At 40.5% G+C, this 18,010-nt stretch overlaps 1 protein-coding gene across 4 annotated transcripts in view; it reads left to right on the top strand.

Moving 5' to 3' along the window:
* The window catches only part of TNFRSF19 (TNF receptor superfamily member 19), a 102,716-nt gene that overhangs the window by 12,526 nt on the left and 72,180 nt on the right, over positions 1 to 18,010 (top strand). For 2 of the 4 annotated variants that reach the window (XM_084879433.1, XM_084879432.1), the window contains exons 3-4: positions 15,423 to 15,525; positions 17,846 to 17,956. In XM_084879433.1, coding sequence (XP_084735559.1) covers positions 15,457 to 15,525; positions 17,846 to 17,956 — 180 coding nt within the window. In that variant the 5' untranslated portion in view covers positions 15,423 to 15,456. Of the gene's footprint in view, positions 1 to 2,669; positions 2,834 to 3,107; positions 3,323 to 15,422; positions 15,526 to 17,845; positions 17,957 to 18,010 lie in introns of those variants that run through there. The other 2 variants (XM_084879431.1, XM_084879430.1) reach the window with 2 other exon arrangements.

Below are 18,010 nucleotides of genomic sequence, written 5' to 3'. Positions count from 1 at the left end.
CCACAGAAGGGTATGTATGAGAGCCCTTCCCCTGTTACTCTCACCACTGTTTCCACCATCCCTCAGCACACAGTCATATCAGCTTTCAAACTTGCCCTACTCACTTCCTCTCACCCCCTTCCATGGCCTCTACTCTGGATGGGGCCTTTGGAATCCAGGGCTCTGGGGTTTTACAGCAGGGCTGGGGTAGGAAAGGGTAAACAACAAAAGATGGTTGATATGGCCACCCACCTCTGCCTCAGCTTGACCATTTAGTTCAGCCTCAGAATGTGGCACTCAGAGGGGTTTCCTACTTCCCCAGCAACGGCTCCAGGGCCTCGGTCCCTGTGCCAACCTCCTCTCCCCCTTGGCCCTCACCACACCTGGTGCTTGCTGCAGTTCTGTGTGCCTTCTTAACCACCCGGTCCTTCCCTGTTCCCACAAAAGAGGCTGCATCTTTGTATGTTATATTCACATAAACTTTGTAACATTTTGAAAAAAAAAAAAAGAAAACAAAAACAATGACCAAGAGAATGCCACAGTCAATGTCCAGAGTCTGACTCAGAAGAATGGAGAGAAGGGAGAATTCTGTAAGTTAGCCAGTGCCAAGATATTTCCGAGTGACTGCCTGGCATGTGACAGTTGTGTGACCGCAGAGGAAGGAGTTTAAGTTCTCAGCAGTGGAAAAGAGCAGCGAGCAGGTTGGCAGTAAGGAGTGGGGGGTTCCAGACTGTGAGAGGGATTTCTAACTGTTGGCTTAGGCCAGTTCTGGAACAGGCCTAAGCCCACAGGCGGACATCCCCTGAGGGGTCCCGGACTGAAAGATGGTGCAGGTGGAGCTGAGAGACCCTCCCACCCCCGCCAAGTGCATGAATTTCATGCACTAGGCCTCTAGTATTTATAATAATAATAAAGCATAATATGCTAATTAGACCAGACAGATGAACGATCTTCCAGATGAAGCTGGGGCTGTGAGGTCCCAGCCCCTTGCACAAATTTTGTGCATCAGGCCTCTAGTAAAGAATATAAAGTCTAGAGAAGAGAAGTAAGGCTGAAAATATGGGTGGAAAAATATGAAAACCTGGAAATCTCTGAATCCTAATTCAAGGATTACTCTTTATAATAAGGAATGTTAATAATTTTACTGGATGGTGACAGTAATGGCAGGGAGGTTGAAATAAGTCCACTGGACAAAACAGCAAGGAGAAAGGTCTAACAATATTCAAACCCTGTAGTGAAAGGTGGGGAGGGCCTGTACCTTGGTGGAAGTGATAAGACCAAGAGAAAAAGAGGAAGAAGGGGTGAATGCTGGAGTCCTTATGAAGGAAGATGTGGTAATTTAGCCTAACAAATTACTGAGTATCCTACATGCTAGCTAGGCTCTGAGATATTAAGAAAAGATTTGTCCTCAGGAGATTGAAGTCTAGTTGGAGAGAAGAACCCAGACAAACAGATAACTTCAGTATAATAAGGAGCATGTTAGTGCAAGACACTGAATCTTTAGTAGTACTAGGTAACAGCTATGAGGGCAGGGAAATGTGTACTTGCTTTGAGGTTCAAATAAGCTAGTGTATATCATTTGTAAATCATTTACAAATAAGTCATTATTTGATTTCTATTCTGACCAAGTTAAAGTTTGAAGAAGACAATCTTGATGTGTAATACTTGGGATGATAATATTTTAATGTATTTTTCACAAGTAACTGGTACAGCACTACAGTGTTCTCAGTATGGATTAAGAATTGTGGTTATCAGTAATTAAGTCTAATAACATTCATTCATTCAACAAATATTTATTGAGAGACCTGTATGGGCCTTGTGGCATATAAAACATAGACTTGGCTTCATCCAAAAAGACTTGCAGTTGTATGGAAAAAACAAAACCAACACATACGTCATCCCCAGTATCTTGGGTTTGAAAGTATTGGTCTATTTATTCACTCACTGGACAGGTAAAACAATAATTACTTATATATCTATAGCTTTCTACTGATGCAAAAGTACTTTTATTATATACATAATTTTTTCACTCCTTCCAACAAATCTGCAAAGTGGGTACCCTCTGCTTCATATGTTATCAAATTTAAGTTCAGAAGTGTCAAAACCTATACAAAGCACTAATGCAGACACGGAGGCCAGACTCTGTGCTTCCCTACTTCCGCAGTGGCTCTGAGTGTATTTGGTGATCCTGAGAGTTGGACTGAGCTGGTCTTGGCGTGGACACAGTTAACCGGCACAAAAACCCTGAAAGGGTGTTGAGTGAGCATCTGCTGGAAAAATCCATCAATGAATGAATGAGGCGGCTGTGGTGAGCTAGGCCATCGTGATCTTGATAGACCAGAGCAAATGTATCACACCGTTTTCCAGGGGCCTTTGCTCCTTGTGCCTAAGCGAAGCGGGCTTGGGTAGAATGTGACCCGCAAGGAAAAGCACAAAGGTTCTGGGAAACACGTGCAGGCTCCTTCCCTTCGCCAGGGCAGTTCGTCTAACAGTGAAGCTCTCGGTGGTCTTGGCGTCTCTCCCAGCCCCTACCCAGCTCCATCCGCGCCCCGGGTCGCACTCACCGGCTCCCCCAGCCCAGGACCGCGAGCTGGGCTGGAAGGGAGGCTGCGAGGGGCGCGGGGCGAGCCCGGGGCGGGCCGGGGGCGGTGCGGGGCGCCGGGGGCGGGCCGGGGCGGCGGTTGCCGGGCTACAAGGGCGGTCCCTGGACGCGGTCCGCGTGCGCGGGGAGGGGACCCCGGTCCGGCCCGGACCTCGCCCCTGTGCGGCGGCCCCTGCGCGCTCCTGTGCCCCCCGGGCCGGGCCCGCGGGCTCCTGGGCGGCGGCAGAGGTCCCAGGTGGCGGGGAGGTAGGTGTCCCTCCCGCCGGCCCGGCTGGCAGCCCTCGCCCCGCGGACCCCTGCGAGATGGCGGCCCTCAGAGGGGCCAGCGGCCCGATGGGGGAAAGGGGCAGCGGCGGGGGCTCTGGTGCAGGGTAGGGGCCGGGGGAAGGAGTGACAGCCTGGGACGCGGGGAAGGCGCTCCCAGGCGCCGGAGCTTCGGTCGCAGTTGCTGGAGGGGCCGGAGGGTGTGCACGCACCCCGATTTCTGTGGGCTTGCGGAATGACAGGACTGAATCTTTCTCTCCAGGGACCTTGTAAATGTGAGTCTGCTTCTAAAGCAGACGAGTGTAAGCACAGAAATCCATCTGCGTGCGCTTCACTCTGGCCTTGAATCCCCCGCGCTCGGCCCCTGCCCGAGACCCCTCCAGCCCGCGCCCCGAGCGCACTTCTCAGGAGGAAGCCGGTGCAGGCCAGAGGACCCATTACCGCTGAGGAGGTAGAAAGAGAACGTTTACACCATTTGTAAGTGGTTCATAAACATGTTCATTGTGTGTGTGTGTGGGGGGGGGGGGGGGGAAGTTTTGCAAATGTAAGCCTATTAGTACTGTGACGATGGGTAGAGCATAGAATAGTGAGAGAGGTCGGTCAGCATTCACAGCCTCTGATGCCATTTCATTGAATAGAAATTTAGCGACTAGTCTTCAATGGTCTGTTTTGATGGTAGAGAACTATGCATCAAACCTACATTTACCATTGTAAGAAATCCATGTCACCTTCTTTTTGCATTTAGTAAAAGGACTCAATTTTCAAACAAAACTATAAGCATTGTTTGGTATTTCTTTAATTGAAATAATTTAACTCAAAATATTTATGAAGTTGTGGTTTTAACTCCAGTGACAATTTTTCTTTACTAGAAGTTGATTTCTTTATGTAAACAAGAAACAGTTTTCTTATGCAAACAGACAAATTTATTTTAATGTCTTTTGTTTTCCATGATCAGACACTTTATGCAAAAGGGAGGATTATATTCCATTAGTTTGAGATTTACTCAATATGTTTTCTGTTGTGCAGCTTCCTTAGGCATTTTTGCCAATGCTACTTTCAATGTAATTTAAAAATTATTTTATTTCAAACACTGTTTATTATCTGGTTTAAAGATATATAACTAGAGGAGGTGAGAATTGAATCCTACTGTAGAAAACAGTTTTTAACATTATTATGCACAGGGATGTGGGTACTTAAAAAGAAATTTTCTTTGCATAATATTTATCAAGTTCTGGAATAATACAAAATAGAGATGCCATTTCATTTTTAAAATATTGCCTTAACATTAATGCATGGTGTGTTATCATGAGCTCTGTAAGTTCTTTACTTTTAGCCCATGAAAATGTCATATGATATTTACTTTATTACTGAGGCCATGTTAGATTCCCCCCCTCCCTCCCCCCGCCCCCATAGTTAGTGCTAATTTTGGGATGTTGTGTTAATATTTTCTGGGGCATAATGGCAGTTATTTGTTTTCTTTGATTGAGAGTGTCATTTTTTTTTAAGTTCTTTGAAGTTCTCAATTTTTAAATTTAAAAAAAATGTATTGATTTTAGAGAGAGGAAGGGAGGGGGAAGAGAGAAAACAAACATACATTGATTTGTTGTTCCACTGATTTATGCATTTATTGGTTGATTCTTATGTGCCCTGACTGGGTATCAACCCTGCAACTTTGGCACATTGGGAGGACACTTTAACTGAGCTACTAGGCCAATCGGAGTGTCTAGACTCTGGGTTCAGGCAGGATCTTGAATGTGAAGTTAAGGACATAGGAAGGCTTTTTATTCACTTGAAAATGCAATGTAATGTGCTTTTCCTACCCAGAAAACTTGCTGAGAAAAGAATTGAGAGATGTAGTAGTCACATATTGTGCTTAAAGTATTATTTTAATTTACTAGTTTAATATATGAATCAAGTGAAGTATTCTGATACAGAAATGAGGAATTCTATTAACATTCACTGGATTCTCCTTTGTTGTTGTTGTTGTTTTATTAATTTTAGAGAGGAAGGGAGACGGGGAGAGAGAAAAATAGAAACATCAGTGATGAGAATCACCAATTGGCTGGCGCTTGCACGCCCCACACTGAGGATCAGATCGAGCTCGCAACCCAGGATTGTGCCTCAGTCTTGACCTAGACTGGAAATTAAACAGTTACCTCCTGATTCATAAGTCACCGCTCAACCACTGAGCCACACTGGCTGGGCTGATTCTCCTTTTTAACCTATTTCAACCTCTGAACTCACCCATAACCCAATCCCCTATGACTAATCAGTCATACCATTCAAAAATTAACACAACATAGGCCCTAACTGATTTGGCTCAGTGGATAGAGCATCGGCCTGGCCTGCAGACCCAAGGGTCCCAGGTTCGATTACCGTCAATGGCATGTACCTTGGTTGTGGGCACATCCCCAGTAGGAGGTGTGCAGGAGGCAGCTGATCGATGTTTCTCTCGCATCGATGTTTCTGACTCTCTATCCTTCTCTGTAAAAAAATCATTAAAATATATTTTAAAAATCAACACAACATGGGAAGACTCAGGCATTTTAATACAGGAAAAAGGCAAATTCATTTCAATTTGATGAATCAATATGTAAAATCAAGCATTTAAAATTCTGGAGAAGGCCAACAATCTCTGTGTTGACTTCAGGTTGAGAAAGAATACCTACCTTGAGTATATGTACACCAGGAGCAGTTAAACAGTTAAATACGTTGGTCACATAGCAGCTAATTAGTAAAGATCATAGCCTTTTTAAAGTAACTTTCTAGCTGAAGAAAAAGAATAATAAACCAATATGAACACAACTTCTTTTCATGATTTACTGGTTGGGCAATGAGTCCATTCATCGTATTTTCGTATTTTATCTGTCTAAAATGTTTACATTTAAAGTAAGATGTTTAAACAGTATTGGGTTATCTTCTTGTCCACACATCACAGAATATGTACCCTTTAAAACCTGGGTTTTAAAAAGAGAACAAACACCTATCAGCAATTATAGAGACAAGGGAACTTGTATATCTGAAAATGAAATTTTATTTGGCCGCTCTTGAGTTGCCTTAGCTGGGTCTAATATGAGGAAATTCTAAAAAGAATGGGGGCTACTTATACTGGAGAAGAACACTACACATGTTGCAGAGAGTGGTTTTGGAATCTATCCAGACTCACTTCTAAAATAAAAATGTAAACAGCTGTGTTTCAGAAATGCTTGTGCACAATTCTCTTAGAATAGATTGGGCTGATGCTTGAGGTGCCTTTAGTCCTTAATGCTGCAATTGTTCTATTTATATTTTAGGATAAACATTTATGAATTTTGGGGAAAATACCTTAGTTACAATATGCTTTTTTATTGAACATTTCAAGAACACTGTATTATGGTTATTTTACTAAGACAAAGATGATAGAGTCTGCAACTCAGAGAAATAAAAGGAATTAGTTTCAAAACTCTATCATAGTTTAAGTTTTGTTAAGAAAAAATTATCGGAGCCTGACACTGAGCAGTCCTTAATGTTTTTAAACTTTGGAGGAATTGAAGATATTGTATTTGGCAAAAGAACATTTTAGAGTATGTAGAGATTTAGTAAAAAAATATTTCATGATTTGAAAATAAGGAAAATCATTCTCATTTCTCATCAAACAACAATATGTCTATTTTATTACAGCACACCTTTGCGAGTTTTCTAGGCTACAGAAAGGACAGCCAATGATGTAGGAAGAACAATTTTCAGAGTACAGTGAAATTGCAGGCTAAGGTACAGAATAAGGAGAAGTTAGAGGGGTTATTGTTCTCTTTTTTCATTCTCTTAGTATATAGTACTGACATTATTTCTTGGCCATTTATTATTATACTCCACATTAAAATGTAAAATTCTGTATGTATATCACAGGCTTTATTTCAATGATGATTTTATAAATTGTAAGCCTGCTGGTTTACTTTAATGTTGACTTAAAAAATATATTTTAGCTTATTGCATATTGAAAAATGTCTGAGTTGGATATATTGTATTACATAATGTTAATATAGTTTTACTGGAAAATGTTACCTATTGCATGCACTACATGCTTGATAATAAATCCAATGGCTTTCAAAGAATGGAAAAATAAAGAAAATTAATTTATTCTGAAAAATTATCCAGGTTATTGGAATTATTCTGAGTCATATATTTGGGTCAATTATAAGATCAAAAATAAAAAATCTTTCTCGGAAAGGTTACTGATTTGTTTAAATTAGGAAGATAAATATCAGATCTCCCTCCTTAGTGCAATGAAAATCATTGTGATTATTATTGCACTATTTACAAGAAATGGGGTCCTGACCAAAGTTGTATTCTATCACAGTAACTTATATTTCAATCTCAAGTTATAGGTGCACATATTTTTCACATATATTGTTTTAGTCATTACAACGACCCTGAGGTAAAATAGTAGCCCTAATTAAATACTTTTTAAAATTCATTTAACATCTATAGGGAACATTTTTGGGGTGAATTACAGTTCTAGAGCAAAGTCACATTTCTTGTCATTAAGTCCTCAAACCCCAATAGTTGGCGGTAAATTCCAATGTCTTGGTTGGTGAAAAATGAAGGGAGCCCAATGCAACAATAGGAAATGGTGGAAACTGAGCCTTACAAAGTATATGTTTCTCTTTGAAAGGAATACCTGATGCTCAGCTCTAGCTCATGTTGCTTAGTCGAGGGACTCATGGTGGCCAAATTTTCTAATTTTTCAAAAACATTATTCATTTTAATATTGAAAACTTATTCTAAAAATTAAGTGTTGCCCTAGCTGGATTTGGTTAGAGGGCAGCCTGCGGACTGAAGGGTGGTGGTTGGGTTTGATTCCAGGCAAGGGCACATGCCTCCATTGCAGGCTAGATCCCTGGCCCAGGTTGTGGCAGGTGCGGGAGGCAACCAATTGATGTGTCTCTCTCACATCAATGTTTCTCTCTGTCTGCATCTACCCTTCCCTTCCACCGTCTCTAAAAAGTCAATGGGGAAAAAATATCCTTGGATGAGGATTAACAAACAACAACAATAATAAAAGTGTGGTGACTGCAGAAAATAATGCTGCTGCTGGCAACACAAGGGCTACAAGAGAAAGAAGTAACCAGATAATTATGCTGTGAGATACATAAGTCCAGGGTGCTATGGAAGAACAAAGGAGAAGTGCTCATTCGGGGAGGTTCCAGGAGAACTTTGATAAATTGAGAGGCAGACCTGGTGGATGAGGGTAGGTGTATAGGAAGGCACAGAGCCAAAGAGGGAGCAACAGTTGGGGGAAGTGCAGGCTGAAATAACCACAGTGTTATGAGATCCAGTGATCTGCCAGCCAATAGATGTGGCTTAGGACTGCTCCTCCTCAATGGGGTTCCTGTGAACTGCCTCTTCTGAGGCCCTGCTGCTTGCTTGGTGACATACCAGCACAGGTTTTCATGATTTGGACAAGGAAGTAGAAAAAGTGTGCATTTCAGCATCTGTTCGATTTATCTTCTTTACAGGCTGGCCAATTAGGACACAATCATGTTAGTTAACATTCATTCAAATGAGCAAGATGAGCTGTTTGATTTGATAAGCAGCCACTTTCTGTGCAGCTTATCAGAATGTTTGCCAGCTCCGGGCTTTAGGCTCCAATCTCTTCTTTTTTGCTTGCCTGGTTCTTCTGGTACTGCCACCCTGGCGGATATTGTTGAATAGCAGATAGCGAGGCAGAAAGCCCATACTCCTAGAATACAGTAAATCAAGAATTATTAGTATTCTTATTGCTTAGCTAGGGCAAGTTTCTCTGCACACATTTTGCCAAAATGGTTGCCAAGTATTTAGTAGATGTTGTCTAGTCTATGTATTTTGGCAAACTGTTGACAACTCCAGTGAACCCATTGTGCATAATATCAATAATTTGTATTTCATGTTTGATAAGTATTCCCAAATAAATAGAATATTGAAGTATATAAAAGCATTTTTCTTTTTCAGCCAAACCTTGAATTCCCAGAAATTAAAACCAATTTTAATAAATACCTTTTTATTGCCTTATTTTACTTTTAAATACTGGTACTTAAGCACTTGTTATTTCATTAAAGTTGTTTTTTTTTTTTTTTTTTTTTTTTTTTTTTTTTTTTTTTTTTTTTTCATGAATGCCAAAGCATTCCTTAAAGTAGTTCATTTTATTCCAAAAAATTCAAGGTCACACTCATAACACCCCACTAGATTTCACCACCTCTGCTAAGCTAGGAGTGCCCTCAAAAGTGCATCTTAGTTGCTCTAAGTTAGTTACAACTAAGGTATGTTTAGTTGCTTGGGCATCATCTCATGTATCAAAGGGTTGCTTGTTCCATTCTGATCAGGGCACATGCCCAGGCTGCAGGCTTGATCCCCAGTGGGGCATGTAGGAGGTAGCCAATCTATGTTGTGCTCTCACATCGATACTTTTCTTCCTTTCTGTCTCTCTAAAAATCAATAAACTATTCTATAAAATAAAAAAAAAGTCGCCGAAACCGGTTTGCCTCAGCGGTAGAGTGTCGGTCTGTGGACTGAAGGGTCCCGGGTTTGATTCCGGTCAAGGGCATGTACGTTGGTTGCAGGCACATCCCCGGTGGGGTGTGTGCAGGAGGCAGCTGATCAATGTTTCTCTCTCATCGACGTTTCTAGCTCTCTATCTCTCTCCCTTCCTCTCTGTAAAAAATCAATAAAATATATTAAAAAAAAAAAGTGCACATTTGTAGGTGTCCTCCCAATCTGATGCTGCCTCCTTTCAAGCACTTAATAGCTCTTTAATCGGGGTGTATTGAACAAATGGATAAATTATGAAATATATTATTTTGTTAAATTGTTTTTATTGATTAGTTTTGTTGATATAGTTCTACTATGCCAAATGGAAGAAGCCATTGAATGCTGTGACACAGGATACAACAGGAAGTCAACCTGGCAGAATGGGCAAGAGCCCTGTTTTGTGTGGAGTCAGCAGACATGAATTGGATTTTTTTCCCACCTTACTCAGACACGTGTCCTTTGACTCACCGTTTTCTCTCCCATTTACCTGTATGGGGATGAATGTCACCTTTAGAGTGTGGTAGTAAGGGGAAAAGTTATATTTTTGTGAAACCTTAACATAGTACTTGACTTTAGAGATGCTTAATTCAAACTTTGGATTAGTTCTTAGTCGATAGATGCTTTCTGCAGGCCTGTGTGTCTAAAAGTTTAAAACCCTCTGAAAAATGTCTCATATTTGTCTAACACATTACAACATCAAAAGGCTGTCACATACATTGGATCCTTTGATCTCATGGTAATCTTCTACCTATATATATAAAAGCCTAAGTGACCATTGAAACCAAACAGATGGCCAAACAGGCTGCATGGTGACAGGCTGGTAGCGGAGTTAGTGAGGGGCGACCAAACAACTGAGCAGCAGGCTGCATGGGGAGACCAGGCTGGCAGGGGGGTTAAGTCAGGATCAGGCCTAAACTGGCAGTTGGACATTCCTCGAGGGGTCCAGATTGGAGAGGGTGCAGGCTGGGCTGAGGGGATCCCCCACTCCCCTCATGCATGAATTTCATGCACTGTGCCTCTAAAAGCCTAAGTGACTGTTATGACCTAATGACCGAATGACCAGTTGACCAGTTGCTATGACATTCACTGACCTCCAGGGGGAAGACACTCAATGCAGAAGCCACCCCCAGTGGTCAGTGTGCTCCCACAGTCAACCTCCCACGGTCCATCCCCCTGGCTGGTCCCTCCTCTTGACCAGAAGTCCCCGATTGGCCCAGCCGTGATCGGGACTGGGCAAGATGCCCTGATTGGCCCTGATCTCCGGCCAGGCCTAGGGACCCCATCCATGCATGAATTTGTGTACCAGGTCTCTAGTATCATTAATAATGACAGTCATCATTGCTAACATTTACTTAGCACTTCTGGCACGCAAGAAACAGTTTCTATCAATGAACTCTCCGTAACTTGTCCAGGTCACACAGCTAATAAGTGGTGTTCTTCAGAACAACAGCCACAATAACAACATCAATAGCCACCACTGATTATGCTTTCATTCTGTTCTAGGCACTTTGTATGTGTTATCTCAGTTAATCCTCACCAGGCCTCCCAGAAAATAATTCCATTTTATTCTCTGGTAGTTTCAATGTGATAGTGCTAAGAAATGGAACTGAAAATCAGATGTTCTAGTTGCCATTTTCCCCTGACAGTTCCCAATCAAACTCAGGTTATTTTTACCCATGTTGGGTAAACCAGGACTTTAGAGTATCCCAGCCTCTTGATATAAAAACCCAGGATGAAAGGGAAGTTACAGAAAAGAGAAGTGACATATTTCAGTGGCACATTTTAGTCTCCAGCCCCCAATGTAAGAAATCTTGCATTTTTAGAAGTGAATTTGGATTTTAAAAAATATGTTACTGTATTATTTAATGCCTTGAAGATGTAATAAGATTATATAAAATAATATATATTAGAATGTTTATTCTATTCACCACAGGTGAATCAAGTCTGTTATATGCAACCAAATCTCACCTGTTTTCCACAATATAGTCTACCTTGTTTTGTGCTTCTTCATTCACTTAATTCCCAAAACGTTCATTGAGTACTTTTATGTCTAGCCCTTATATGCTAGACACAGAGAATACAAAGAGCAATAATGTGTATTCCCTATTTTAAAGAGCATATAATCTGGTGAGTAAACTGAGATGCAAATAAGCATAATTGTTGTGCAACATGATCAATACTGTGTGTGAATGAAGAAAGGCTATAGGACCATAGGGAGCAACTCTCTTCTCTGTGCGTGGTTACGGACAGCAGGGTAACAGCTGAGCTGCTTCTGGTAAGGACTCAGTAAGAGAAAGGCCCTCCAGATCGAGGAGGGCCTGTTAACCAGAACAAGATTACAGGTATTCAGGAGAAGCATGAGGATGGTGGTAGGGCTGAGCTGGGAGGGCAATGAGAGGAGTCACCAGTGATGAGACTGGCAGGCATCCGGTGAGATTATAAAAGGCATAGGGGCAAAACTAAGGAGTTTAGAATATAATTTGTGCAGAAAAATCTACCTATACAGGAAGTTTAGGCAAGGCAATGCTACTTTTATATTTTCCATTCAAACTATTCAATTTAGAGCATGTATTGGGAGAACAATAGAAGTCAGCACATAAAGTATAGTTTTATTAATTTTTTCTACCCTATAAACTTAAAAAAATACCTTCTTGTGATGCAAAAATAATAGTACTTTATTTCATTTTCTTTTTTCTTTGGTGGTGTTTATATGGTTTTTATCTTGCTACCTCTTTTATAAACTTTTCAAGGAGGACCATGTCACTTAGCTTTTCCTTCATTATTAATGAAATATTTACACTATAAAGAAATGTAGGAAAAAAGGGAAAAATTCACCCAGAGTGCCACAATATAAACCTAGCCATCCTATATAATAGAGAGGTAATATGCAAATTGATTGTTGCTCCAACACAAGATGGCCATCCCCATGTGGTCAAAGATGGCTGTCCCCATGTGGACACAAGATGATGGCCGCCACAAGATGGTGAGCAGGACAGGGCAGTTGGGAGGGACCAGACCTGCAGGGGAGGGCAGTTGGGGGTGACCAGGCCTGCAGGGGAGGGGAGTTGGGGGTGACCAGGCCTGCAGGGGAGGGGAGTTGGGGGCAATTGGGCCGGCAGGGGAGCAGTTAGGCATTGATGAGGCTGGCAGGAGAGTGGTTAGAGGGTTGATCAGGCTAGCAGGCAGAAGTGGTTAGGGGCAATCAGGCAGGCAGGCAACAGTTGGGACCCAGCAGTCCTGGATTGTAAGAGGGATGTCCTACTGCCCATTTAGGCCCCATCCCACTGAGCCTAAACAGGCAATCGGACGTTGGAATCGGGGCTAAACAGGCAGTCGGACATCCTTTGTGGGATCCCAGATTGGAGAGGGTGTAGGCTGGGCTGAAGGACACCCCCCCCCCCCAGCATGAATTTTTTGCACTGGGCCTTTAGCCTATATATATATATATATATATATATATATATATATATATATATGTATCTCCTAATATGCAAATAGACTGAATTGTGGAACAACCGAACAACCGGTCGCTATGTCACTATGACATGTACTAACCACCAAGGGGCGTGCACAGAACATGGTGGGTATTATTAATAGACGGCAGAGCGCAGACCATGGTGGGCATAGGCCCCAGTGGGATGGTGGAGCAGGTGAATGGGGCATTAAACCAAAGGCAGGTGCCAGTTGCTGTCATCGGGGTAAGCCTCTGGTGGTTACTGAAAATTCTTTACTTCCACGCGTCGTGGTCCTGCCTGGCACTGGCACCTGCTGCTGGCCCTGGCCCCACTCGTTCCTGCAGCTGACGCTGGAGCTGCTGTTCCCACCCGCTGCCAGCACCCAGCACTGGTCCCGATCACTTGGCGCCATCAGCAGGTGTAAGCAGCTCTGCCAACCCCAATCACCCCTGAGGGCTTCTCCACCTCCCTCTGCTCCTGTGGGGAGATCGGCACAGCAGCTGCCACTCACACCCACTGCTGGTGCTGGCCCCACTCACACCCACTGCTGGTGCTGGCCCCAATTTTTCCTCACCATCAGCGGGTGCAAGCAGCACTGGTGCCATTAGCCTGTGGGAGTGGTAGAGGGAGCAGGGCAGATAGGGGACCAGGGACTGCAGCAGGAAGGGCTGGGCTGGGGCACAGGGGGCACAGAGGATGGGCCAAGATCCTCCCGTGTGCCCACCACAGCCTCGCGGCTCACAGTTCCTTTCCAGGTGCACAAGTTCGTGAACTAGGCCCCTAGTTGATAATATTTTTTATATAAAATAGATGTATTTTATGAAGTCAAAATCATGCTTTCTAGCTTGTTGTCAATTGCCTTTATAAGAATATGCTACTGTAACTATCTGCCTTCCTCAGTCATTAGTACAGGATGCCAGGAGAGTATTCTGTCTAAACTAGTTGCTCAATTATGGTATGCAATGACTCTGTCAATCTTTTTTTTCCTCATATTTTTTGTAAATGCTATATATATATATATATATATATATATATATCTCCTATTTTTCATATTATTATAGTTTGATCCAATATAATTTTTGTGTTTGTTTTTTACTTTTAAAAATTAACATTAAAATTTTTTTGAGATCATGTTGAGAAAGATAACTTGCAGCATACCTTTCATGGAATGTGATTTTATCTTCTGACCCCAATCCTGTGTCTACACAAGCAATGAATTGCATGGTTGGATAATTGCTGGGTGATTCTGAGATATGCAAGGGGGGAAAGGAAGGCTGTGGCCAAGAAGCTGGGAAAAGCAATAAAAGCTGCTTGATTTTCTAAAAATGAGTCATTCATTTGACAAACTTAAAAATGATATTTTTATTGCCCTGATAATTGGACCTGCTCAGGCTGCTGAAATGACTCTCTGGGTTGTGTTCAGGTGCACTGCGTGGCTACCAGTTGACCCATCAGCCTGCCCAACTCTGCTTCCTTTGCTATTGTTTGTTTTGTTATTGTTTTTCTTGAGCTATTTGGCCCACAGTTCTGGTTCTCTGCTATGGTTTCTTTTGAAGTAGTCAAATTATCTGCCCAGGGTCTCTGTTACTTTCAGAAGATTCAACACGAAAGGGAAACTGAACCCTTATTTCTCTACCTTATAGATGGAGCCACCAGATAAGTTTTCATTTTTAAAAAGTCTATTCCCATGCTATGCTCCGGATCTACATTTGTTTTTACATTTTAGATAATTTCTGGTGAAGATAAAGAGGCTTGGACTATCTTTTATTGAAATATTATATTAGTGCCTCGAATTTCATCACTTGTAAATTAAGTTTAGATGTTTTTAAATGAATTCATATTTTTTTCTGCTAGTATATAATTTGCACTGAACTGGTTTGGGAAACAATGGCAAATGTTAGCTGTGTCTGCTTCTTAGTGGAATTAAGGTCAAAGATCCAAACAGATTGTTTTGCAAGGTATAGTGACCCAGGGACACTGCAGCCAACCCACCTGGGTTTGTACCTAGCTCTGCCTCTTACTAGCAGTGTGACCATGGGCAACTGACTCAGTTCTTTCCGAGCCTCAGTTTCCCCTCTTTAAAATGAGAATAACAATAGTATCTATGTATCTGTCTTCTAGAGTAGTTGAAGATTAAATGAGTTAACATGCTGAAAACAGTACCTGGCACATACGTTTAGCAGGTGTTAATTGTTTTTTTAATCACTGTTATTATCCTGTTGGTGCTTATTGAATCCATGGAATAGAAGGTTTACATTCTCACTATTTAAATGTAATTCTCTATTGCGTGAAGTAGATTGGACACTATGGAGTCTTGGGTAGAAAATAAAGGCCTGAGAGTTCAAACCAGTAGGAGTTTTGCATATGGTGTGTATGTAAAGACAAAGTGTTAATCTAATAACTTACATTTTTAAATATTACATATTATGTGCCTATTGTACCTTTTTAAGAGATGATCCTTTTTAAAACATAAATACTGTTATCTAGTATATATAAGCAAATAATAAACATTATACAGTAAATATAGAGCACAGTCACTAATTGTTATGAATGTTATCTGTTATATTCTTATCTTTTAGAACTCTTCAACAATAAGTACATTTAATAAGAACCATGGCTTTAAAAGTGCTACTAGAACAAGAGAAAACATTTTTCACCATTGTAGCTTTACTAGCCTATTTGGTAAGTCAACTCTACTTTCATAAGAATGTGGTGAGCCCTGGGTGGTGTGGCTCAGTTGGTTGAGTGTCGTCCCATGTACCAAAAGGTAGCTGGTTTGATTCCAGGTCAGGCACATGCCCACGCTGCATGTTAAGTCTCTCATTGGGGTATGTGCAGGAGCTGATTGATGCTTTGCTCTCTCACTCTTTTCCTCCCCCTGTCTCTTTAAAATAATAATAATAATAATAATAAATAATAATAATAATAAAAGAGAGTGGTGGAAAAATTTATATACATTGTACCAAAACTTTTCTATGTCTGATTCCATATTTTAAAATTTACTTTCAAATTGCATTTTATAATTGTTACGTTTAACTAATAAGTCAAAGATTGCTCCTGAATCTGGACATTTGTAACAATTGTCAAAATTATATTTTATTTGTTACTTGCAGCCCCATAATAGTTATTACTTTGGGGTTACAGGGATTCCCACAGCACCTAACAAGACCATCGAATCTGACTTAGAGCCATGACTCACACAGTTTGTGAAGTATTTAGAATTGATTTTTGAAAGTTCTGTTATTTTAATATAATTATTTATATCCTAGGTTCCAAAAAGCATTAAGGACAGATGGAAGATTTTCATGTTTGAAAGCTTGACACAAAAAATCTATGAAAGTGTTCAAAAGAACTGAAACTTATTTAGTTTGAAGATATAATTATGATCTACAACTATGAAAAGAATTATTTACACTGAAGACAGTACTCAGTCTTCTTGGAAGGCAAAATAAGAGGAAATGGGGTCCATTTAGAGTCTGAGATTCAGGCAGCTATAAGGAAAGCTTCCTTTCTTTCCGTTGAGATAGTGAAACATTGGAACCAAGGAGGACACTGGGTAGTCTTTCTCAAAATCATTGCAGTTGCTTTGCAGTGGGAGGGAATCTCTTACCTCTCTCAAATGAAACCAAACTCCTCTAAGATTGGTAGTCAAGGACAGTTAAGAGAGGCAGGAAGAGATCATTAGACAGTTAGCCCCAAATCATGTTGTAGGCCTAAATTCCACCATGAACTCTCCCTTCTATCTGCTCAGAGTTCTGTCTTTGCTTTTCTATAAGGAGGCTTGCAGATATCCTTACAGATTTTTCTGCTACAAAGTGTAGGTAATTTGTACTGAATAATTGCTCATTATTATAGCCATCAAAAACAATTTAATGTGCACCTGTGTGTGATAGGCTTTATCCATAGCAGCAGCCACTGTTCTGCCAATACTTCCTAGAGGTATTTAGCTTTCATTTTGGAAAACAAAATTATAGTCAGGAATGTCATTGAGGGCATTTCTGCTAATGATAAAAGGTTGAAGTGAATGTTCTCACCAATCTGATATTCTATTATTTTGGACAATTTTTTTTTTACAAAATACTGTTAAGAAAGCAGAGTAACACAATTTTGTAGGGTTATAGTATATAAAATGAATATACTGTTTTCAGATAAAATAAGAAACAAGGCTATATTTTGAAAATTACTTACAACCTTACATTTTTGCCAAAATAGATAATCTTCCTATTTAAGTCCTATGCTGAACCAAAGTATATCATTAGGTCCTATTTAAATGGTTAAATGGTAATTAGTAAGCATATAAGTTCATATTTACATAGTACTTTTAATTTGAATCATTCAGAGTGTTTGGCTACCATTGTCATCTTCATCATCATCAAGAGTTTTACTGATTTCAAGATTGTCAGAAGTTTTTGAAAGACAATCTCTAAATAAATGCAGTTCACATGAAAAGGTTGAAATTCTTACATCAAAACTGGGTAGCAGATATGTTTAAAGATAATAGGATAAAGGATAATAGGATATGTGTAAAGGATAAAGGATAATTCCTGTAGCTATACTAATTTATTTCATTTATTTATTCAATTCATTATCCTTGAATATGCTTATATTTCTTGATAATCAAAAATATAGTTTTGGAAATCAGAATCTTTGAGATTGCAAAGGACCTTGGGTCTCTGCATGACTGTTCTTTTACTAATAGACTAAAAAAAGAGAGCATCTCTTAAGTCATTTTTTACCTTGGGTCCTCAGAAATGTATCAGAGGAAGACAGCAGTTGATTCCAAGAAAAAGGGAACCTCACTCAGAGAATACAGAAAAGATTCAGACATAATAATTTATTTGTTCCACTTACATATTCAAAAGTGAAAATTAAATTGGCCTCACTCTGACTTAATGTTTACATTCAGTGATTATGGAATTATACTGATGATATTGTGTCTTCCTTGCAAAAAATGCAATTAACTTATTTTAATATAATGCTTTATGAAACTTTTTTTTTTCAGGTATGTAAAGTGATTTGTGAAACAGGGGACTGTAGACAACAAGAATTCAAGGATCGGTTTGGAAATTGTGTTCTCTGCAAGCAGTGTGGACCAGGCATGGAGTTGTCTAAGGTATGGTATGCATGGCAAAGTTGTAGAACTGTGTTCTTTAAATGTAGTATTTTT

This window comes from Pipistrellus hanaki, assembly GCF_964339955.1.
Source record: "Pipistrellus hanaki genome assembly, chromosome: 3".
Taxonomy (NCBI): domain Eukaryota; kingdom Metazoa; phylum Chordata; class Mammalia; order Chiroptera; family Vespertilionidae; genus Pipistrellus; species Pipistrellus hanaki.
Note: the sequence above shows the minus strand (reverse complement) of the source record. Positions and strands in the feature narration are given on the sequence as shown.